The 22,770-nt window shown below is 31.0% G+C and overlaps 3 protein-coding genes across 5 annotated transcripts; 1 reads left to right on the forward strand and 2 right to left on the reverse strand.

Annotated features, from left to right (window-relative positions):
• Positions 1-7,224: 7,224 nt before the first annotated feature.
• Positions 7,225-8,111, reverse strand: LOC107647725 (F-box protein At5g07610-like). The gene is made up of 2 exons (XM_088491181.1): positions 7,382-8,111; positions 7,225-7,295 (listed from the first exon to the last, which is right to left on the reverse strand). The coding sequence occupies exons 1-2, from the start codon at positions 8,109-8,111 to the stop codon at positions 7,225-7,227; spliced, it is 801 nt and encodes a 266-aa protein (XP_088347307.1).
• Positions 8,112-10,537: 2,426 nt separating this feature from the next.
• LOC107605572 (uncharacterized) lies at positions 10,538-14,182 on the forward strand. 2 transcript variants are annotated; one of them, XM_088491994.1, is made up of 6 exons: positions 10,538-10,737; positions 11,184-11,312; positions 11,611-11,883; positions 12,523-12,580; positions 13,824-13,875; positions 13,967-14,182. In XM_088491994.1, the coding sequence occupies exons 1-6, from the start codon at positions 10,633-10,635 to the stop codon at positions 14,040-14,042; spliced, it is 693 nt and encodes a 230-aa protein (XP_088348120.1). In that variant the 5' UTR covers positions 10,538-10,632; the 3' UTR covers positions 14,043-14,182. The 2 variants fall into 2 exon arrangements, with proteins under 2 accessions (XP_088348120.1, XP_016162969.1); XM_016307483.3 differs by lacking the exons at positions 13,824-13,875; positions 13,967-14,182 and adding an exon at positions 12,678-13,099 and having other exon boundaries at positions 10,541-10,737.
• A 1,737-nt stretch (positions 14,183-15,919) lies between these two features.
• On the reverse strand, positions 15,920-20,845 carry LOC107605573 (squalene monooxygenase SE1). Of its 2 annotated transcripts, XR_002349521.2 has the most exons (9): positions 20,370-20,845; positions 19,540-19,651; positions 18,903-19,077; positions 18,320-18,488; positions 17,872-18,090; positions 17,460-17,735; positions 17,041-17,319; positions 16,428-16,614; positions 15,920-16,139 (listed from the first exon to the last, which is right to left on the reverse strand). XR_002349521.2 is itself a non-coding variant. In XM_016307484.3 (8 exons), the coding sequence occupies exons 1-8, from the start codon at positions 20,616-20,618 to the stop codon at positions 16,507-16,509; spliced, it is 1,587 nt and encodes a 528-aa protein (XP_016162970.1). In that variant the 5' UTR covers positions 20,619-20,845; the 3' UTR covers positions 16,242-16,506. The 2 variants fall into 2 exon arrangements, 1 of the variants encoding a protein (XP_016162970.1); XM_016307484.3 differs by lacking the exon at positions 15,920-16,139 and having other exon boundaries at positions 16,242-16,614.
• Positions 20,846-22,770: the final 1,925 nt, after the last annotated feature.

Below are 22,770 nucleotides of genomic sequence, written 5' to 3' on the forward strand. Positions count from 1 at the left end.
ATATTTATTAACTTGACACAGAGCTTGAAACCTGAGGTTCTGTGACAAACAAATGATAAACAATTAAATACGACTATCATGGTAAAAATGACACATGAAATAACACACTACTCCCAGAATATGTTTTTCAACGTTAAATATGAATTATTTATGCAAAGAATTATTTTTTCACAGAATTATTTTTTCAACGTTAATTCTTAATTTTTCTCTAGATATAATATATCAACTTCTATGTCTCTAAATAATAAAATTTTTAAGATTTTTTTAAAATTTTATTTAATTTCAAAACAAAATAGTAAATTCTATATTGTTTTTTTTTTCTAATACTTTTAGGAAATTAATTTTTATGTTTTTAAATTATAAATTTGAGATAAAAAAATTTTAATAAATAATAAATTATTAATAAATAAAAAAAATAAAAATTTTATAAGTTATTTAATTTTTTAATATATAGAATAATAAAATTTAAATTAATTTAAGTATAATACTAAAATCATTACGTTGTTATTATATGTAACAATCAAAATAAAAATTTATAAATATTTGTAAATTTATTTATTTTTTTAATCTTATTTAATTTGAAACAGATATAAAAATTTAAATTTAAAGAATTATTTTTCTCACATAATTTTAATTGCTAAATTTTTTTTCTTTTAATTTTATATTCAATATCTTAAATCATCTTTTGTTTTATTTTTTTTAATTTTTAATTTTTATTTTCATTATTTTTTATGATTTTTTATACATATATTTATCATTATTTTTTCATTAAGTAAAATAAAAACGGAGAGAAAGTACTACATATACTCCATAGAATAAGGAAGAAGACAACATGGATAAAAGTTATGTGTAAAATAAAAAGATAACTGTACCAAGAATGAAAAAAATAATTAATTGATAATTACATTTTTGACCAAATTTTAAGATAACAGTTATATTAATCACTATTTATTAATAGAGTTAAGATGGAAAAACAGAAATTGGACACCAAACTCTCCTATTCTTTCTATATATTGTTATAGATTTATATAATATATCTGTATATTAATTATAGAATTATATACTTTTATTGTTTTGATTTTTCTAACACCTATATATATTCTTGTACATTTGACCTTTGAATATATATTCAATAATATATTTTTCAGATTACTCTCTTGTTTATAACATCGTATCAAGAGCATTTCTTTTTTTCTATGAAAATTCGTTCTCTAAGTCTCTTTGTTTTCTCTTCCGGAAGTATTTTTTACCCTCATTTCTCGATCCTATCCCGACGCTTTTGTTTGTTACTATCGTGCACGTCTCGTCGTCACGATTCCAACCGTCAGTAGCCGCTAAACGCGCCGCCTAAAAATCAGTGTCAGGTTCTCGTATCTCCAAACGCCTCCAGCACAGTTGGATCCACGCTTAGGATCAACGGCACCACAGAACGCTATGTGTCAAAGTCAAAATGCCCACGGATCCGCTTCAGCCCACATCAAAACTGACCCGGCCTGTCTACCGATCCGCGTGTCACCTCGCTCTCCGCATCAGCGCTAACACATTTTTTTTCTCCTATCACACGTTGCCACGTGGTCTTTTCTACTGACATGGCTGTTGACTTAGCAGTAGAACCCTTTCTAAGATTTTTTGGTGAACTCTTTCTGATTTTTTCCTCTATTTTTTCATTTTCTGTCCCGAATTTGCAGTTTTTTTCTTCTTCATCTTTGTTTCTACTATTATGAAAATCGGATATTTTTCAACTTATTCCTATTATTCTTAATGGCTCGAACTATGCTAATTAGATTGAAGCTATGCTTTTTGAAAGGCGAAAATTATGGCGCTATGTGACTGGTGATATTTCGCGACACTTCTACTTTGAGTATTCACTTGCAGTTCAGGGGTTTTGAAATTGCTAAAGAGGTATGAAATCATTTGACAAAGCATTCTCTCTCACCAGTACCAATTGTTAAAGGAATTTCATAGCTTTACGTGGCTAAGCAGTTTTTGATTTTGTTGCTCAGATACAAATTATTTGAGATCAATTGACCTCTTGTGAATTTGTTTTTGATTCACTAATCTACTAAAATATTATAATAATTTTCTCTTCGTATATTCAAATCATTTAAGATAAAAATTTATCATCTCTCTTAAAAAGAATAAATTTTATTCTAACTTTCTCTATACAATACTAATTCATCTAACCATTTTTATTTAAATTAATATACATGTTCATCTTTTGTTGTTCAATATTCTTATACATATAACATAAATGGTGTGAGGAATAAAAATGATATTTTATATAAAAATAATAAGTAAGATATAAAGATAATAACTAAATGTATGTGTAGTATGTTATATATTAAATTATTTAATCACTAGATAACTTATTTTTATTTCTTATAGTTTAGACTTTAGAGTTAAAATGAAAATTATTCTTAATCTTTTTTTATATGAAAATCATCCTTGAAGTTGAATTTACATTTAAATTTTTTTTAAATTTTTAGACTAAAATACTCTTAATTTTAAATTTATCGTTATTCAATTTTTTTGGTTCTCAAACACCACATTATAAGAAAGAGAGAAAATAATACATCTACATAAAAAATATTAGACAAAAAAATATTAGATAACTAAAACATTATATAAAACAAAACATGTATAATTATAATATTAGACAACTAAAAATATTATTCGTAAATAGTACTAAAAAAGATGGCACTAAAATAATGATATTATATTTTCATATATTATTACTAACAACAACATAAATTAAAAAAAATTAATTTAAATACATAAAATAATAAATTTTATGAACTTACATAAACGGAATATGTTCAGGTGTTGAATAATTATACGTACCATTTTTAAATACTACAAATTAATAATTTTTTATATAATTTTTTTTTCAAACAACCCTAACTCTAACACTCTTCTTCAGCCTCTCAATTTTTTCTATCACGATCAACTTGTGAAATATTCAACAACAACACAAAAATACTTATCTTCACTCTCTCAACTTCTCCTCTCACAATGAACATATAAAGCATTCATGCATGAGAAATGGTTCAGAGATTTATAAAAGGGCTTTGAACGTTGCTGATTATCGGAATGGGGAATGTCTCCTGCATGCAGACCACCTGAAACACGCCCCTTCCGTGCTGCTCCATGCTCTTTGAAAAGGAGCGAAGACTCTGCTGGACTGGCTAGATTCAGAGGCAACACGCCCCTCTGCGTGTTGGCAGAACTGTGCCACACGTCCCTCTAATCCACTTCACCACGCCCACATGCCTGTTTTCATTGCCTGACACACTTTTGAGGCACTGTCAACGCGCCTTTCATTATGTTAAAACTGAATCCCACCATTAGAAAATATATCTACATTCTCAATATTTTGCTAATACACCACCGTAACTTTTATTAAAAAAAATAATTTCTGTAAATTTACAAGTAAATCAAATTTTAAGGATGATTTTGATATAAAAAAAAATTATAAACGATCTTAATTTTAACTCCAAAGCATAGGAACCAAAAGAGGAGTTATCCCTTTAATCACATCATCATGTTAAACTATTTCATAATTCTATACTAGAGATTTTAATATATGGCTAAACATACACGAGCTAAGCTCTCAATGTACTGAATGGCTCCCCACCACCCCATAACTACACATCATTTTTTTTATCAGCACAAAGGCCAAAGGTCGAAAAACAGAGAGAATTATGGAGGAATCATCGTAGGAAACTTTAATTTACCCCCAAAGCATCTGCTATTAGAGCATAAGGAAAAACACGAGAGACTAATCAGAATACTCTGAGCTTTCTTAGCGAGTAAATCTGCACAAGCTTTGACTGAACCTTGGGTTTGCTCAAAGCGGAACGCACACAAGGAGTCTGTCTCAAATCGAAAGCTAACTTGATCCGCACATACAAACCCCTAATCAGACCGCCACAGCTAGCTTCGCTTGCCGGTTCAAACAATCGGCCATCGGGGGCTCACATTGCTGCTCGGCTAACATCATTAGTACAGAGGTAACTTTCATAGTTTCTTGCCAAATTTGTAACTTGATTAAGCATGCTATCAGAGTTGGTTGATAACTGCTTGAAAATGAGATCATTCCTGTTTTTCCAAGCTTGAACATAGAGCATTTTGGGCTAGCGTTAGGATGATGTCTTGCTAGGTATGTAGATTTGATAGAGAATCTCCCTGTAGAGGAAGGTTTCTCCTAAATCCCTTTGGAGGGCTTTAACCACTCTAATCATATCAACTACTTCACCGGCAAGTAGTTGGTTGAGGCCAATAAAGTTCCAGTTTCCATCTAAATCAGTTTAGAAGAGGCTGGATGTCAACTAGAGCAATCTCGTTGAGACTAGGGATGCCGACAATCCAATGGGGTTTAAATTCCTTCCAAACCTTTAGAATGCCCTGCCAAGTATTAGAACTGTTGTTTTTAGCATTAACTTTAGCTATAGCATCCTCTCTGCAACCATATTTGCTTTAAAGTGCCTTAACCCACAAAGTATCTTTGCTATTTATCAACTCCCACGCCAACTTCATGACGAAAAGTTTTTTATTTTCTTGAGCTTTTTCTGAAACCAAGTCTTCTCTCGCTTTTGGGTTTGCAAATATTATCCCAATTAATAGGGTGAATTCTTCTCCTATTCTCGTCTTACCCCCAAATGAAATTACGACAAATCTTATCAATTTTATTGCACACAGCCACCAGGATTTTCATCATTTGCATAACGTAACTAAGAATAGTGAAAAGAACAGAATGAGCTAGAGAGAGCGTCTTGCTATTCCAGTTATTTAACTTCTTCTGCATTTGGTCGAGAATATAATGAAATTGATGCTGGCTGCAATTTGGAAGTGAGGGAGATACCTAAGTTGTTACTCAGCTCTGTCTTGATGGAATGATGCAAGTTATTTGAGAAGAACACACAGGATTTTCCCTAGCTAATGCTTTATCCGAGCTTCTACAAAAAAAAAAAAAATCCAAAGCTTCCTTGATCACCATAACTTGGTTATTATCTGCTTTAGCAAAAAAGAATTAGATCGTCTGCAAAACATAAATGAGATAAATTACGGCCATTCTTAGCAAGGCTTATAAGATCCCATTTTTTATCAATAACAAGCTTATTTATTAAATGAGACAATCTTTCAATGCAAATAATAAATAAATAAGGAGATAAAGAATCTGCTTGTTGTTTTCCTTTTTGATTAATTGGAGCATTCCTCTTGGTTTGATTAGTGGAGATAGCGCCTTTTTTGTTGGCTTGATTATTTCCTTTCTGGGAGTGGCCAGCATGATGAATGATTTTTAGTTTCTGATTCTATTGCTTTCCTCTTCTAAAAACTCTTTTAACGACCATCCAAGTTCCAAAAGGAGAAATCTGTTGTGACTCCATGATCTGCGCCATTTGTGAATTATTTTCTTTATTCTCATAGGGCTTGAAAATCGCTTTCCATAAAAACTTCTTCTGACCGTTGTTCCCCTTAGTCTGCCCTAGATTTCGGTTGTTCTGGTAGTTCTCCAGTGGAACAATCCGGCAAGGCAGAAGGAACAGATTTTAGATCAGCGATAGAATAAAATAAGACTAATGCTCTCAAACACATCATAATACGTTTTATCCTTTAATCTCAGATCAATAACTTTGTCCGAAAGTTGCAACAACAAAACCATCTCATCTTCATGATCTTCGACGAGAGGGAGTATAATGTATGTGTACCGTATATATATATATATATTTTGAAACAAAGAAAGCTCAACACAATAGAGTGGAGCGTGAAAAACCAGAAAAAAGAAATCTGCCTAAGTAGAGATATCAATTTCCTTAGCCCCCAATTAATGCCATCAACACCCACCGGAATCACCGGAAGTCCATTCTTGGTAGCTCAAAACCGTCTTGCTCTGAATTTCCGCAACACCTGCTTCTTTATTCTTGAAAATTCTATCGTTCCGTTCCCCCAAATGTTCTAAATTACTGCAAAGAACCCAGTCAACCACTGCCGCTGCTCATGTTTCCTATTGTGCTTTCCCGTCCAGCTTTCAAACAGCCCTTTTATGGATATATTCCATCATGGATCCGATAATTAAGCTCTTAATCCTAATTAAGCATCACACACTCACGCATACATTTAAGAGTTTTATCTACTACTTGATGAAGAATAATACTCTTTCTTTCTTCTATTTGAGATACATACAGCTATTTATGTTATCTCTTTTTATTAATTTAAATTAAAAAAAATTTTATAACATGATGTCAGAATTTTATATGCAAAAAAATTAAACAAATTTAAAAGAAAGTCTTATAATTATTTATATTATTTTTTATTAGTTTAAACAAAAAAAAACTATTTAATAACACCTCCAACTAAAAAGAACTATGGATCAAGCGATGATGGAGGGGGACTGGGGAGGGGGGAGGTTTTGATATGTGTGAAAAAATCTTAGTAAAAATTATATTATGTTTAAACAGTTTCTTTTGTCAGAAAGAGATATGTTTATATCTAAACAAAATTAATTTTATCTTGTTGATAAAGCTTTTTGAAGAGATATTTGAATTTTTTAAAAATTCAAGCTTCTTATTTTATGTTTGGTAAATAAAAAAAATCATGTACTTATGCTTGCATCTTTTAAAAGATCGGAGTACTTTTAAAAACATCTAAAATAGAGCTTTTTAAAGTTGGTTTGTGCTTTTCAAAATTTAAAAGTCTAATATAATTTCATATGTTAACTAATTTTCAAATTTAATACTTATATTTATGTCTATTATAATATTTTAAAATTTTAAAAGCTATTTTACCAAACGCAATTGATGTTGCTTGTATTTATTAAAAGCTATTTTTTATTTGATTTACCAAACATAAATGATATAACTTTTAAAAAACTATTTTTTAAAAATTAACTTTTATAAACTACTTTTAAAAGTAAAAATTTTACTAAACTAAACCTTAAATCTCCCTTCAACTTTAACTTTCTAAACACTAGCTAAGCTCTCCATGTACTCAAAGGTTCTAAACCACCCCCAAGTGTTTTGTAATATTTCATTGCCTGTTGGTATGTCCGACACATAGTAAGAGTTTCTATCCTTTAACCGCAGAACAACAACTGCGCCCGGTACATGCAACAACAAACTCATGCCATCTTCATGATCTTCAATGAGATGGATTACGCTGCAGAAGAACTCCTTTTCATGAAGAGTGATTCTATCAAAAGCAGTTTGAACAATTACAGGTAGAAGATCAATGCTGTGCATGTGCACCCACCTTGGTGAAGAATAGTCTTCTTTCAACCGGAAGATGCATATAGACAACTCATCATCAGATTCAAATCCAGCCAAATTCATGTAACCACTTGAAGGCACAAGAACGGTTCTATAATAAGTTTTGGGCGGCAAACGAGGCATGTCATTCTTCATGCACTCTTCCTTCAAATCAAAACGCAGTGTCGTTTTTCTTCCGTTCCAATAAATTGAGCCCTTGAAATAGGTTGGTATATCGAAATGAATGTGGGAGGTAGGCGGCAACGAACACCCGCGCTTCCAGCCACCGGATTCAGAAGAATAAATCATGGTTTGGAAGCATTCATCCTTTGAATCCAGGCCATCAAAAATGCAGATAACCTTATAACCGAGAAAGAGCAAGGGATCAAAAGCTAAAGAGTAATACAAATCTGATGGATCAGACGATGGAAAGGAAGAAGGCAAGGTTTTCTTGTCTCCGGTAGTAGGGTTATAGATAAACGCGGCTTCTTCCGATTGGAGCAGCATCAAGCCGTTGCAAGATTGTATTATCAGTGAAGAACCTAGATCGGGGATTTTGGGGGAGAATGAAGATGAAGAATATGAGGGGCAGGTTTCCTTGTCTAAGTAGAAGAATTTCACTTCCTGGTGAAATACAGAGTCGGGGGCGAAATCGAAGAACAAACCGGAGACTCTTTGTTTTACTTTTACGCTGGTGTGACAGCGGCGGAAGTAAGGGGCGGAGATGAGAGAGAGCCAACGCTTGGAGACACGTCTGAAGGTTATGACATCTCTGAGAGGCACACGAACAAGGATTTGAGTGAGCAAGTCATCGTTTCTTTCAATTGCTTCCATTGAAGAAGAGATGAATTCTGTGTTGTCTCTCATGTTGTTCTTCACTTAGCTTTGTGTATCTTCCAAGAGTGGGTTACTGCTTATATATATAAAAATATATAAAAATATCTTTTTATTTATCAATTATGTTTGGATAAAATAAGATAAAAATATTATTTATTTATTTATTATATAAAAAAATATTTTTTTACTTTTTAGTATTTTTATTATTATTATTAAAAATTTATCAAACTCATTAAAAAATAAAAAAAAAATTATTAAAAAATAATTTTTTTATCAATTTAATGACATTTAAACAAATAAAAGAATTTTTTAAATTTTTTTTAATATAATTTTTTATTGTTAATTTTATAAATAAGGTTAAAAAGATATGAGAAAAAATATTAAAAATTGCACTTTAATGATCTTTTTATAAAATTTTAGATAATTTTTTATTTTATTATTTTTAAATTATATATTACACCGTGTATTTAAAAAGTTTTATTTTTTAAAATTACGTGTAACATATATTTTTTTTAGATACAAAGAGTTTATAAAATTAGAATGAGTAACAAAATTGATTATACATATCTTATAACATATAAACTCTTAAAAATTTCTAGCATAATTGACATTGTGGACAAATTGATTATATTTATAACAAAAAAATATTGATAAACTTGTGAAGACATACATTTCAATACATATTAAAACTTGTAAATTGGCATGTCCAATCAGATATTTCTCTTGATAAGTGGTACACGGTAAAACCTTTTTTTTTTTTTTAATTTGGAGTGAACTAATAATATTTAACAAATTTTAAAATAGAAAAGGATATTTTTTATATAAAAATTATTTAATAAATAAAATTATAGCAGAAGAAAGAGATTTACATACTTTGATCGTTGAAAATGAGAGAAATAAGTGTGTGGAAATAGCGAAAGCAAATCAAGATGACATTAGTATTGTGAAGTAAAAGTCACAAAAGGTTTTTATGGGTGGGTTTTTAAGAAAAGATTTTTTTTTGTTATTTTTTTTAAGATTTTATAGAAAAGTAAAAATAATTTTATGTTTGGATATCTAATGTAAAAAGATCTTTTTATTTATCAATTATATTTGGGTATAATAATATAAAAGTATTTTTTTGTTTATTTATTATATGAAAAATATCTTTTTTTAAAAAAAATATCTTTTAAAAAAATGTAAATTACTGGTTCTCAAAAAAAATATTTTTTTTATTCTTCTTTTACTTTTACTATTAAAAATTTTTCAAACACATTAAAAAATAAAAAAAACCCACATGAAAGAATATGAAATAAAATGAAATTAAAAGATAAAGAAGGTAAAAAAAATAGTTGAAAAATAAAATAAAGATAACCTTACATGTAAAAAAAGATGAAGAAAGATAAATAAAAATATAAGATGATGAATTAATTATTTAACACTCATTATATTATTATTAAACTCATCAAGATAATCACAAAAAATAAAAAAAAAATCATTAACTTAATTAAATCATCAATACTTACTAGATTCTTTAAATAATACTCTTAAAATATCTGCTAGCAAATACTTATAATTATTAGAAAATTATTTTTACTACAGAAGGTGAGAATAAGATACTCAGATTAGTTATGATGGCGAAGCCACCCTCTGAAAAAAAAAATGTACAAGTAAAATACTCATATTGAAATAATCTTCCTTCTTAACATTATTACAATTACAAGTTCCATTCTCCTTTTTAAGTTTTAATAAACAAACACACGTTTTTTTACTGTGTAGAGTTCAATTAACATGCAATCAGTAGCCATTATGAGCTGAGCTAGTATTCTAAAAATCTTTTTTTACCGGAAACAGGAGATTCGAACTGCAACTTCTTAAATGAATATGAAAGACTATGCTATTTAAACACAGAAGAAATATATTTTTATATAAATATATAACATATACATATATAGATTGCAGGTTGATCGGATAGTGTTGAGGCTCAACCCATACTCTACCCGACTCACACAAAAATCCTACCCTATCCATTGCAGATCGTATTGTCAACACTATTCTAACCAGGTTGAGTACCTGCAGTTTGGGTACAAAATTAAAATAAAATAAAACTTAGACATATTTTTTAAATTTTTGTCAAATTTTAGAAACAAAAAATATATTTTACTGTTTAACATATCTTTCTGCCACTAATATTTTGGTTTTTCAATGTAGTTAAGGACTAATTTTTTTGTAGATCTGTGCTCTATTTGAGAGAGTTTGCCGCTAACGAGAAAATGTGAATTTGAACTCTCAATACTAATTTAGATAAACCTGCAATATAAACCCAATATAAACCTTAGTTAGAAACTGGCCCAACATGGTGCTAACGAAAGCCCGCGTTTGTTTTTTTTAACAACCTCTCTTCTGACAAAAAACAATCTTACGTCTTGTAAAATTTGGTACTTCAAAATCAGATTTCTTTCAAGTTTCAAGACCCAAAAAAAAAAACCAGATTTATTTGGATGCGATTATATTTTTTTCTTTTTCTTTTTTCCCTTTCTACTTTTGCGGTGTTTTCTTTGAATTTTGAAAGATGAAGGACGAAACAGGTGATGGAGAGAACGATAAATTTCAGGATATTAAGCTTTGGGGAGTTTTTCTCTTCGGTTTGATTGGCGCCACCGCTTCAAGAATCGCAGTGAGTTTTCATTTCTCTCAAAAGTCATTTTAATTTGATTAAACCTTCGAATTTGTTTTACTAATCTGATTGAGACTTCGCACTTAGACCAACGTTGAATTTGTCATATACTGATATGGAACTTTAATCATTTAATTTTTATAAAGTAGAATTATGCTTTACATCATGTTCTAAGAATTTATGCTTGACATTTTGTGTTTTTGTGATTTTTCTTTGTGAAGATAATTCTTTTTTTAGGGTTAAAGTTTTCAGTTATATTGAATTCTGCCTCTGTCCACCGGCATTGGAATTGTATTAGCCATTTTTGATAGTCAATGTAAAACTTTGTCGAATCATCGAACTGCGGAATGCGTTTTTGTTTCAATTATATTGTAACTGCAATGCAGATATTTGCACAAATCATAGTGAAATTGATCTTCCATGCTGTACTCTTGAACTCTTTGCAGCTGTCCCGGTCGCAATCATCGTGGAAAGGAGGGAGTGGCAGTTCTTTCCGATCAGCATTTCAAGAGGAAGCATGGAAGAGGTACAACAAACGATTGCGAGAGGAGTACGAGGAGGAGATGGAGAGGGTGGTGAGTTGTGTGTGAGGTGTCATGTCATTCACTACAATACTTTGTTTTTATTATTGTTCATTACTTCATAATAAGAGTATATATCACATTCATGGAATTTGAGCTTGGGAGAGATTAAACATGTCTGTGATCTCTCAAAAGTGTGAATCTGAATCATAATATTTGAGAGAAAACAGATTTCATAGCAATTTTATTGTGGTAAGGCATAAAGAAATGTAACTTTTAGGGGGTTTCTTTGTCGGTTAATGTTAGGTGCCGGGGCTTGAGCCCAAATAATTTCCTTTTCTGCTGTTTTTAGGAACGAATAAAGCATATGCAGAGTGTGTTTAGCAGAGAAAGAAATAAGTATAAAAGAAGCTATGAGCAGTGGAGGGAAAATGGTCCTGGTGCATATCATCAACATTTCCAGAGAGATGATTGGTATTGGAAGGCAGACACATCCTTCAGAGACCAGAGGACTAATTATCGAGATACTCCGAGGGAGAGTGCATATTATTCATTATCACATCACTACTCAGTTCTGGGTCTTGACAGGTTTAGAACAACACCATATACAGATGCCGAGATCAAGGTAATTGTCTTCTCATAAGCTTTGCAAATATCTTAAAAGTTTGCTAATTATATGCTGCAAACTTGTCTTGATAAAAAGATTGATGTATCATTTATGAAGCTAGCGGTTTGTGTATTTCTTTTGTGATATATAGCACACGGATAGGATTGGCAATTTGTTCGATATTCTTTGATGGTTGGTTTGGTTAAGTGTCATTCTTGTTTCTTAAACAAGTTGTTTCGTCCCTGTAATGTGATTTAGCTTAAAGTAGCATTTAAGAGGGTGCAATGAGAAATACTGGAAAATAAAAGAATTTTTGTGATTGACAACCAATGAGGAAACTCTTAAAGGCATATGTGAAGTTCCTAAGGAAAGTGGAAAACCACGTCTTAAAATCTAGCTATTAAAAGGGAAAAACCACTCTCCTTAAATACAATATCAAGCATCCTATATTATACTCGATCCGAGACTTTGGACACCCCATAATACTCAAGTCCCTAACAGCATATTAGTAGATATTTATATAACAACCAATAGATTTGTTGCCAGGATATCCTTGGAATCCATATTATTCTGCATTGGTTTTCGACGTTCTTACTACTTGAACATAATTGCTGATTTCATTCTATAAATATTTATGCTATCTCTGTTGCATTGTAGGTAGCATTTAGGATGAAGGCGAAGCAGTATCACCCTGATCAAAACCAGGATAATAGAGGTAACTCTTGACTAATTATCACTAAACACTAATTTTAACCTTAAACCAGAGCATTACTACTTACAATATTATCATCATGGATGTGAAAATGAAACAGAAGCTGCTGAGGCTAAGTTCAAAGAAGTAATGTGTTCATATGAAGCCATTCAAAAAGAAAGGAAGAACCAGAATCTGTAAATGCCTAACTTTGACTGATTATCTGGGACTGGGAGGGATGTGAAGTATTCAAAATAATTTTCCAAAGTTCCTCCTAACTATAGAATTACCATTCAGCTAAAATATGATTCTGTTGAGAGTAAATTTTGGGCAATTATTACGTTACATATATGTATATTTATAGACAACGATGTTGTATTATAAGGCTGTTAACCTCGGAAGCATTGTATTTTTCTTTAGGAAACTCACAGAAAAGATATGTACATAAATAAACAGCATTCCAACTTTGAAGGAAACTAAACTAAGCCAAAAACGTGGGTCTTGAAAAATGTTGCAATTATCAATCTGAGAATTGTTTCTTATGTAGTAGACTAGTAGTAGTTTTTTTTTTCAATCACCATTGACTACATGTTATAGCTTTATAGGTGCCATGTTTGGTGTATTTGGTTAATCAATTGGATAAGATTATGAAAACATTCAAATGATAATATTTAATTCTCATTCTGCTCTTGATAGCCAATAGAATAGATGTGATAACTGATAAGATTAATATCAAGGTTGTGGTATAAGAATCATAAAAAATAACTAAAATTTTCTATCATTATGACATGATTTCCTATATTTTTCTAGAGTTCAATTTTGATGGATTAACCATGAAAAAAGAATAATTCCTGAATTCCTAACTACTTTGTAAAATGACCAAGTTGATCTACTCTCAGAAACGTGAATTCACGTTAGTTTAATAGTCACTAGTCGTGTTAACGTTGTTGATATGCGTTGTTAAGTGCCAAGTTAGCAGTCTATTAAACCACGTAGTTCAAGGTGAAGAGTCCAATTGCTAAAAAAAGGATGCAGTTTCAATGTTCCAATCTCTCTTCTTCAAATAAAGTAGCAGTGAAGAAGAAGAGGAGCATCAATGATCGTTCGCAAATTTCAGGTACTCCACAATGATTCCAACTGTCATATCGAATTTGACACCGACGATGGCTTCAAAATAATCTCTCTCCCAAAATGATCCCTAAACTCATTCTTTCTTTCTTGCTAACAATCACACAAATCTTTTCTTTCTTTCAATTCATGATTGCAGGTTTTTCAAGTTCAACTCCTCTCTCACTTTTGTTCCTCCCGACCAACAGAAGGTTCAATTTTCCACCTCTTATTTTAATTAAATTGTATTCATTCATATTCATGAAATTATGTGTTTGAATTAATTTCCTTTGAAATGCATAGATTTATGTTCCTGAAGATGATACCCCAGTCGCCACTGACTCCGATCTCCTCGCCATTTCCAACAAACTCCGACTAGTCTCCGTTGAAGACGAACCTCAGCCCCAACCAAACACTGAACAAATGATGAAAATAAAATTTGATGGTTAGGATTTTACAATTGAAAATGGACCAATTTGAGTTTTTTTAAATGAATTTTGGATACTAATTTGAGTTGAAGTCATTGTTTATCTATATTAACGTGCTGCTAGCACACATAAAAAATGTTAATACGATTGGCGAGTTTTGGACTAAGGTGAATTTACGTTTCTTGAGTGAGAGATCAATTTGATTATTTTACAAAGTGAGAGATTTAATTGATGCAAGTTAAAAATTTCAGAGATTATTTACGTCATTATCTCAAAAAAAAATATACCACCATTTAATTAGATTTGTGTATTTAAATAATTTTTTAAGGTAGCGTTTGAAAAAGAAATAGAGATCGAAGAATTGAGACTAAGAGGCAAAGACTGAAATAAATTTCAGTATTGTATTTGGTGTAAAGTAAGAGACAGCGATTGAAATAAGAATGAATTTCTAATTTAATTTGCACAAAGAATAAAGTTGGAATTAATTAATTGAAATAGGGGTATTTTAGGTATAAAATATTATTAAAATTTTAGTCTTTATCTTTAAAAATTTCAGTCTATTGTGTCCCCACTTTTTGAGTACTGAAATTTTAGTACCAGTCTTAGGCTAACAAATATGATAATGAGTTTCAGTATTTCAGTTTCTGTTTCAATATCTCAAAACAAACGCTACCTAAATGACATGTTTAAAAATAAATTATTTTTATTCATATGTTAATACACGATTAAATGATTGTAAATTTTTTTATAATGTTATTGCATGAAATTAAATCCTATTTTTTTATAGGCATTATATGAATAAGAAATATCCCTTAAGTACTATTGTTATATGAGCATTACAACCAATGGAAGATAGAAATCCCCTTTTATTGCATAGACTATTGTTAGATTAGTGGATGAGAAAGATATATTATTTAGTGGCATTTATTTAAAAGAAAATGAATTTATTTTCAAGAATCGTCCATGAAAATACATTATTTCAGTATTTATTTTAAATCCAAAATTTTATTTCTAGGAATGAAAACATATTATTTCAGTATTTATTTTAAATTTAAATTTTTTTCTCATTTTAAAAGTTGAATATTTAATATTTCTTTGTTAAGAATAAATTAGTATATAAAATTATGATTATATTTCTCAATTATTATATTTCTTGTCCGAGACCTCTTTTTTTTATTTATATTAATGGTATTTTGAAAATAAAAATATATTTTTAGCAATATATATAATAAAACAAATATATTTATAATTTATTCTTGAGAATATTAAAAACAATTCCCATTAATTTATCGTATTAAAAAACAAGTTTTAATAAAGTAAAAATATGTTTCTATAATTCTTGGTATTTTGGAATATATCACAAGATTTAGAAACTCTTAATTAAATTTTGATTTCAAGAAATTTACAAAAAACTTGTAAAGCAAACAACAAATTCTTAAAAAATTGTTAAATAGTATCTGGTAGTGGATTAATCACCGACATTTGTCATGTCAGTGTTTTTTAAAAACTAGTTACCTAACCGTCATATATTTATTTTGATTTAACTATTTTTTGATAATTTATTTATTACTCGTTTTTTCCGAAAGTATTTTTGGTAGTAAAATAAATTTTTGGATACTATTTTTACACCCATAATTATAAAGTGGCCAGAGGGGTTGCCGGGAAAATTGATGGCCAGCCTTGGCACCTCTGGTCGCCTCACAGGTTCAGCAACGACATGCGACATCGTTGAGGTAGGGGATTTGTTTCTACCCATTTACACTATATATATAATTTTTTGGTATGAGTATAATAATAATAATATAAATCTAGTAAGAGTACCCAAAAATAAATTAAGGACAATATCATTATCTCAGTAATAATAAAATTTTTGAACAGATATAATTTTTTTCGTCAAAAAACAAAGAAATAGTTCAGCAAAATACACCTCTGAAAAATATTCTCTATTTCTTCCTTAGTAATCTTAGAACCATTTCATCTAGCAAGAAATGCAACTTGGATCAGGTGCAGGTCCTTTCTTCTCAGCTCGCAGGGACATCGATTTCAACCTTCATTATTTAACCAAGGAGAACAACTTCAACTTATCAGATTGGATATTTGATAACTTTTGCTTGTTGTGAACTGTTATATTATTAAATTGGCCATGGAGATGGTAGTCATGTTATTCATTTTAATTTCTAATGTAGTAAAAAGATGCTACATTAACTCATATCGTAATACTTACATAATGCATACTACAAACAGTACAAGCTTACATTAAACAAACAAAAAAATGAAAAAAAACCCAAAATGTTAACAGATCTAAATCTTGGAGCATCGACCTTCCCTCAAATTACCTGAACTGAGAAAACCTAGCTCTTAAATCTTGAAAGCATCTTGATTCTTTTTTCCCCAAAATTTTTTTACCGATACTCGCTATCTTGCAGCAGGAGGAGCTCTGTAATAAGCTGGAACAGTTGCAGGGAAGAACATTTGGCGAACTCCTTCTGCCTTAATTATAGGAAAGATGATTCCAGATGCACTCTACCAAAAGATGAATTTGCATTAAATAAGTTGATTTTTGTGTGATTTAGTTAAATGCATAAAAGACATTTGACAACAGAGAATAGCCAAAAATATATTTTTGATCTCTTATCTTTCCTCTTTAATTTAAACCCCCAATCTTTATACTCTGAGACGGTTTGAATCGTTTCTAATTTGGTCTCTTGCACTTTTTTTCTCAGTTTAACCCTTTGCCTTAAAGTCATTTTAAATTTCATTCTACATGTGAACCATGTCAGTATTTTGTTATTATTTGACCGAGAGAACAAATTGGAAACGATTTGAAACATAAAGAAACAAACTAATTGAAAATGATTTGAAATATAAAGATCGAATGAGAAATCAAATGAAAAATATATGGGACCAAATTACCTAATCTTCCTAGAACATATTCGACAGAATACTTACAGAGATTAACCGAGCTCCAATCCATATCTTCTTGGGCGAGGGAAAGGGAAATATTAAGCGGCCAACACCATACACTGCAACAGCAAAGAAATGAGCCACCAAGCTCAAAGGACGAGGGTTTAGTCCTGAGAGTAATGAGATTGGTCCCTGGGAACATAGGCCTCCAAGGCTCAGATAATCAAAGCAAGCTTGGCGCATTTCCTTCCTTGCTTGATCTGGAGATGCAGAGAAGACCTTGTACAAGGCACCTGCTAATGTATTTATGGTTGATGCCACAGGCTGCAAATTGAAACACCAAGTTAGTTTACTAAACAGGGTTGAGATTTTTGCATCGAGACACACTACCCCATCTTTAAAACAAAATAAGCAAAACACAGATAGATTACTAAATGCTATTTGTTTGCATTGAAAAATATTACCTTTCTCAAGGTGTAAAAGGATTCAAGGTATTTGCAGAGTGTGGGTGCGTCATTCAGGTCACTCAGGGGCCTGAGAAGATTTCTCAGCACCACAATGTCTGACAATGCCACGGTCATTCCACCCCCTGTTAGAGGATGCCTCATGTTGAAGGCATCTCCCATCAAAATGGCTCCAGGGGTAGGAAGGGGATCTGCTGGCATGCTTCTATTCGATATTGACCTTATGTTGCCTTTCTCAACTGCAGCTAAAAAGGCATCATGGAGCTCAGCGGGGATCTGCAGTAGTTTTCAATAGATCATCATCTAACATATCAATACCCTCGTGTGTAAACAAAATTCTCTCTCAATGCAAGAAGGCTAATCTAATCACATGCCAAGGATTAATAAAAAGTTTGCAGTGTTTGAAGCATACCTGTGGAGCCACCATTGTCTTCAAATACTTCTCCATTTCACCATTTGCGATAGAAGGAACCTTCTGCCCAGGTACATCAACCAAACAACGAACCTCTGTACTACTTATGCGATAGAACAGAATTGGGGAAGGGTCTCCGAGTATGACGTGACCATGATTTTCATATGGAAGTTGGCAATTCTCTAGAATTAAGCCAACGAAGTGAGAGGGAATATCAACCTGCATATAAACCATTATAAAATATTAATATTATTAATATTAATGATAAATAATTCAACAGATTTCTCTTTCTCACAAGAACATAGAAAGGAGATAGCTTCTTAGAATACAGAAAAGGGAGAAGAAATGAATTGACTATAGTAAAGATTTTAATTTATGGTATAAATTTTGTTTATTCCATGGCATGACTCTTCACACAATCAACCTAAAACAAATTCTCAATTCTAACCTTAGGATTACAAAGACAACGGCGCAAGTTTGAGAAGCCGCCATCACAAACAACGGTAAGAGGTGCATGTACTTTCAGCTCCTGACCATCTTTGGTCTTGTACTGAACACCTTTAATTGTCCCCTTTTCTTCAATCAAGGAAGTGACTGACCCTTGCAGCAACCGGACACTGCAGAATGATAAAAACAAACCAGCATGAGAATATTACTTAGCAAGAAAATACCTTCAGCTCTCAGTAGAAGAATGAAACTGAAGAAATAAAAAATTATTTCGTAATAATCAAATACTAGACAGAAGCTAATAGCATGAAACCTTCCAACAAAATCACTTTGGTAATCCACATGATTTAAATAATCTAACCAAAACAAATCAAATGACATCTATCTGAAGTATAGGTAGTTAGGAACCAAGACCAATTTTACAATTACTGCCAAAACAAAAAATCCTAAGTAAAAAGTCATGTGAAGTTGCAACTTGCAACACTCTAAAAAAGTCAATAGTTTATATGACAAGCGAGAACTGGAGGAGGAAAATACATATACAAAGCACAAATTATACATCACAGAAAGGAAGAAATCAATACTTGGGCAGTGTGGCAGCCTTTTCCCGCATCCTCTGAATAAAACGGCCATTGTGAAAGCTTCTACCAGCGATATCTGACTGAAACTTTTCCAAGGGATAAGAGAGGCATGTATTTTTTCCGTCCTTGAAAAGTGCATAACCAAACACTCTCTGAGCATCGATTTCCTCCACACAATCTGCAGTTGAAACACAAGATTTGTTAATCCTTAAGCACGCCTTCCTCTAGTAAACAGAGTTAAATCCACGAATTCTTGTGGTCAGTCAATCTAGAAATAAAAATATAAAACATACGAGGATTGAGTGAATCTAACTTCAAAAGGCAACTCCAGACTAGAGAAGGACTTGGAGTAACCCAATAACAATTATAGTATAGGCTCTAATGCTATATTAGAATTGAGTGAATCTAACTCAGTTCTAAAATCTAGCTCAAGAAATAAGAGTTGTTAGACACTTATAAAGGCTACATATGTCTTATCTCTAGGCAATTTGGAAATCTAATCTAATACGTAAATCTAAAATTGGACATGATACTAGACTTTTCCCCTCAATTCTAATTTTTACGTTTGAAATATTATATAGAAAATAGAATTTTAATTTTAATTCCAAGTACCAATTCTATGATGTTGAAAATTACGCACCTTCAAGTCCCAGCTCAATCAATTTGAGATAGCCGCCAGGTTGTAGCAACTCTCCAACAATTCTGTCAGGCTCACTCAAATCTCTTTCAACTACAAGTACTCGCCGTCCATCCTGTACCACATAGCAGTTATTACTTAGTACTTCAAATTGTGCATGGAAAGGGAGTTCTATTATTTTATATACCTAAAATTAGTTTGGACTTTGCAATGTCAATGCCTTGTTTTTTCCGTCAAAATTTGTCTGACATAGGCTTGTAATTGTGAAATATTTCGTACTAAAAAATAATCAAAGCATTATTGAACTTCTCTGGGTAAGAAACGGCACTCAGAGTTAACAAATTTTTCCCCTAAGCATTATATCAATAATTCGTCAAATTAATCCTGGAAATATTCTTCATAAACTGTTATATGACGAAACTATTGTTGCCATTTAAAAATATATATCACTACTCAAGAACCATTCTATGTCAAAATGCTATATCTCGTCTAATAATATTATAATAGCCATAAATAATTTTTCTTATGCCCGATGATGCAACTTATTACTTCGATAACAGCTAATTTTGTCCTTTAAAAAGAAAACACAAACAACAATAATTTTTCTTATCAGATTTGGCTCCTTTAATCCTTCACCTTCAAATGATAAATTGTGTAACGGTTAATGAGAAAATTAAACAATGCACATTCTTCATTTGTTGCGAATTATCAACGAGGATTTCGTGCAAGCACGAACCACGTGAAAACGCGCAAACGACAAAAACACGCGAATGAAAATTGAAATGAAATTCCTACTCATTCATTTATGCATTTTATATTATTTTTCTCTTTACCTTGCCGAGTGTGTAAGCAAGAGCCGCGCCAGCAACGCCAGCTCCGACGACGATGACGTCAGCATCGTTGCCATCGAGGTTCTTGGATCCACATTCTCCGACGGAAGTTTTCACGTTCCCCGTACGCTGAGCATCGTTCTCCTGCGAAGCACGACGGCGGCGGTTTCCTCCGGCGAAAACTAAGCTGTAGAGCGCGAAGACGCTGAGAACAGAGACAAGGATCCAGCCTAGGACATATGGATCCGCCATTTCAATAGAATGCAATATCACCAGATGAAAAGAATCACGACGGATCGGAGGAGGAGAAGGAGCGAGGAGGTGGAGTTCTCTCTCTCGCTCGCTCCTTCGCTGGCTGTCGCTCTTGTTTCTCTCTCTAGTTTGTTATTGTTTCTCTCTCTTAGCTGGAAAAGGAGCTTGGAACAATGGAACGGTTTAGTAGTGGGTATAATGGGAAACGAAGGGTAAAGAATGAGCGTATTTATAGGAGCATGCTTGCGGTGCTCATTTGAGTATAATGGGTGGTATTGGTTGGCACTTGTCACTGTTACGAACACCAACGCGGAACGCCTATTTTACTTTTACCTTTTTTTGTATTTTCTTTTCAGATAAAGAAAATTGTTTTGCGTAATTTTCGATTATTGACGGAGACTCCTGCCGCTAACGAAAATTGACTCATCGAAAATAGGTTAGTTTCACCTGGCCTATTGTATAATTTGAGGAGATTTTCGAGTGTGTCATGAATATTAGTATTTTAGATAGTGTTTGGTGGAGAGAGTGAAGCGGAGAGACAAAGACTAAGAAATAGAGATTGAAATAAATTTTAATATTTTGTTTGATGTAAAATAGAAGACAAAAATTGAAATAATAATAAAATTCTAATTTAATTTGTATAAAGGATAAAATTGGAATTAATTAATTGAAATGCGGATATTTTAAGTATAAAATATTAAAGTTTCAGTTTTCATCTCTAAAAATTTTAATCCCCTGTGTCTTTATTTTTACTTTAATATTTTTATTCTTTAATTTTAATTAAGTATATAATATTTTATAATAAAAATATTATCTATACACTAAAAAATTATCAAAAATAGTTATTATATATTTGTATATAAATATATATATAATTTAATTTATTTTTAATATATATTTTTTATTTTAATATATATTTTATTTTGATAACTGAATTTAGTAATTAATTTTTGAGTACATCTAATATAGTTAATTTGATGATTAACATTAACGAATAAAATTATTAAATACCGATATTTTTAATGTACTCTTTCTTTAATTTATTGTGGAAGAAGATTATTCGAAGCTTATTATTTTTAAAATTTGAAGTTAATTTTTTCTTTTCTTTTAAAATTTAGCTTAAAAAATTTAAATATTTTAAAAATAGGCTACATGATCCAAATAAGTTTTTTTTTTTTAAATAAAAATCTCAATACATTAAAGTGGAGCAACAAAAAAAATTAGACAGATAAAATAAACTAATTCTTAATTATCTTCGATAATGTTATCAACGACTCAAAAGATTAAATATCACTTCACTCTTTGTAATTTTTAATTGACGTGTTGACTATTTCTACAACACATATTTCTTGATTCTTGAAAATTCTATCATTCCTTTCTAATCAAGTGCTCCAAATGATAGCAAAAACCAAACTCACTAATATTCTATTAATTCAATTGCACGATTAACTCCTAAACCACGTAAATTTACCGTCATTTAGTTTTATATCCTATATCCAAATTTTAAAGTCTTCCGCTATCCTAGCACATTTCTTTTCTTCAACTACATAACCTCGTTAAAGTTACCCATGTAGCAAAGAGAAACTCAACCAAGCTTCTCCATCATTGTATGTACACCATACAGCAAGCAAACTGTATAATAAAAATTATTGTTTGTTAATTTTTTTTTTTTCTATACACAATCATCACTCTCCTCTATAACAATTACTCAACCTATTAATTAACTTCTGAAAATACCTGATCCCACAAATTCTCAACCTACTACATCATTATTCCAAATTTACACTACATCAAACTTAGTAATTATTTTCTTCTTTGCCTTTATTAATGTTAACATATTCACTTTATTTTTATGTTTAAATTTTTTTATCATTTTTTATTTTTTAACGTCCCTCAACCCTTCACATTCCATGAATTAAAAATCACTCTCTAAATAAATTACTTAGAGCGACATCTTTTATGTAATAAATAATACTTTTTAATATTTAAGGTAAATTTTATTGCATTATCTAATATTATAAAGAGAATCTCATTTTAGATAAAATAAATATATAAGCTAGTTAAAAAATATTTGTGTAAGTAATTTTATTATATATGATATGATACAATAACTTTATTTAATATCTAAAAATATTCTAATAGTTTATGAGTT

The sequence above is a fragment of the Arachis ipaensis genome, chromosome B6 (genome assembly GCF_059453495.1).
Source record: "Arachis ipaensis isolate K30076 ecotype BB chromosome B6, ASM5945349v1, whole genome shotgun sequence".
NCBI lineage: Eukaryota > Viridiplantae > Streptophyta > Magnoliopsida > Fabales > Fabaceae > Arachis > Arachis ipaensis.

What these genes read in the sequence shown, in the direction of transcription:
- LOC107647725 (XM_088491181.1), bottom strand. Translation starts at nt 8,111, where the DNA reads ATGAGAGACAACACAGAATTCATCTCTTCTTCAATGGAAGCAATTGAA. An exon ending in CATGAAGAATGACATGCCTC is followed by an intron (nt 7,296 to 7,381) that starts GTTTGCCGCCCA and finishes TCTGATGATGAG; the next exon opens with TTGTCTATATGCATCTTCCG.
- LOC107605572 (XM_088491994.1), top strand. Translation starts at nt 10,633, where the DNA reads ATGAAGGACGAAACAGGTGATGGAGAGAACGATAAATTTCAGGATATT. An exon ending in CCACCGCTTCAAGAATCGCA is followed by an intron (nt 10,738 to 11,183) that starts GTGAGTTTTCAT and finishes AACTCTTTGCAG; the next exon opens with CTGTCCCGGTCGCAATCATC. An exon ending in ATACAGATGCCGAGATCAAG is followed by an intron (nt 11,884 to 12,522) that starts GTAATTGTCTTC and finishes GTTGCATTGTAG; the next exon opens with GTAGCATTTAGGATGAAGGC.
- LOC107605573 (XM_016307484.3), bottom strand. Translation starts at nt 20,618, where the DNA reads ATGGCGGATCCATATGTCCTAGGCTGGATCCTTGTCTCTGTTCTCAGC. An exon ending in GATTGAGCTGGGACTTGAAG is followed by an intron (nt 19,078 to 19,539) that starts GTGCGTAATTTT and finishes TTTCAACTGCAG; the next exon opens with ATTGTGTGGAGGAAATCGAT. An exon ending in AGACAATGGTGGCTCCACAG is followed by an intron (nt 17,736 to 17,871) that starts GTATGCTTCAAA and finishes AAACTACTGCAG; the next exon opens with ATCCCCGCTGAGCTCCATGA.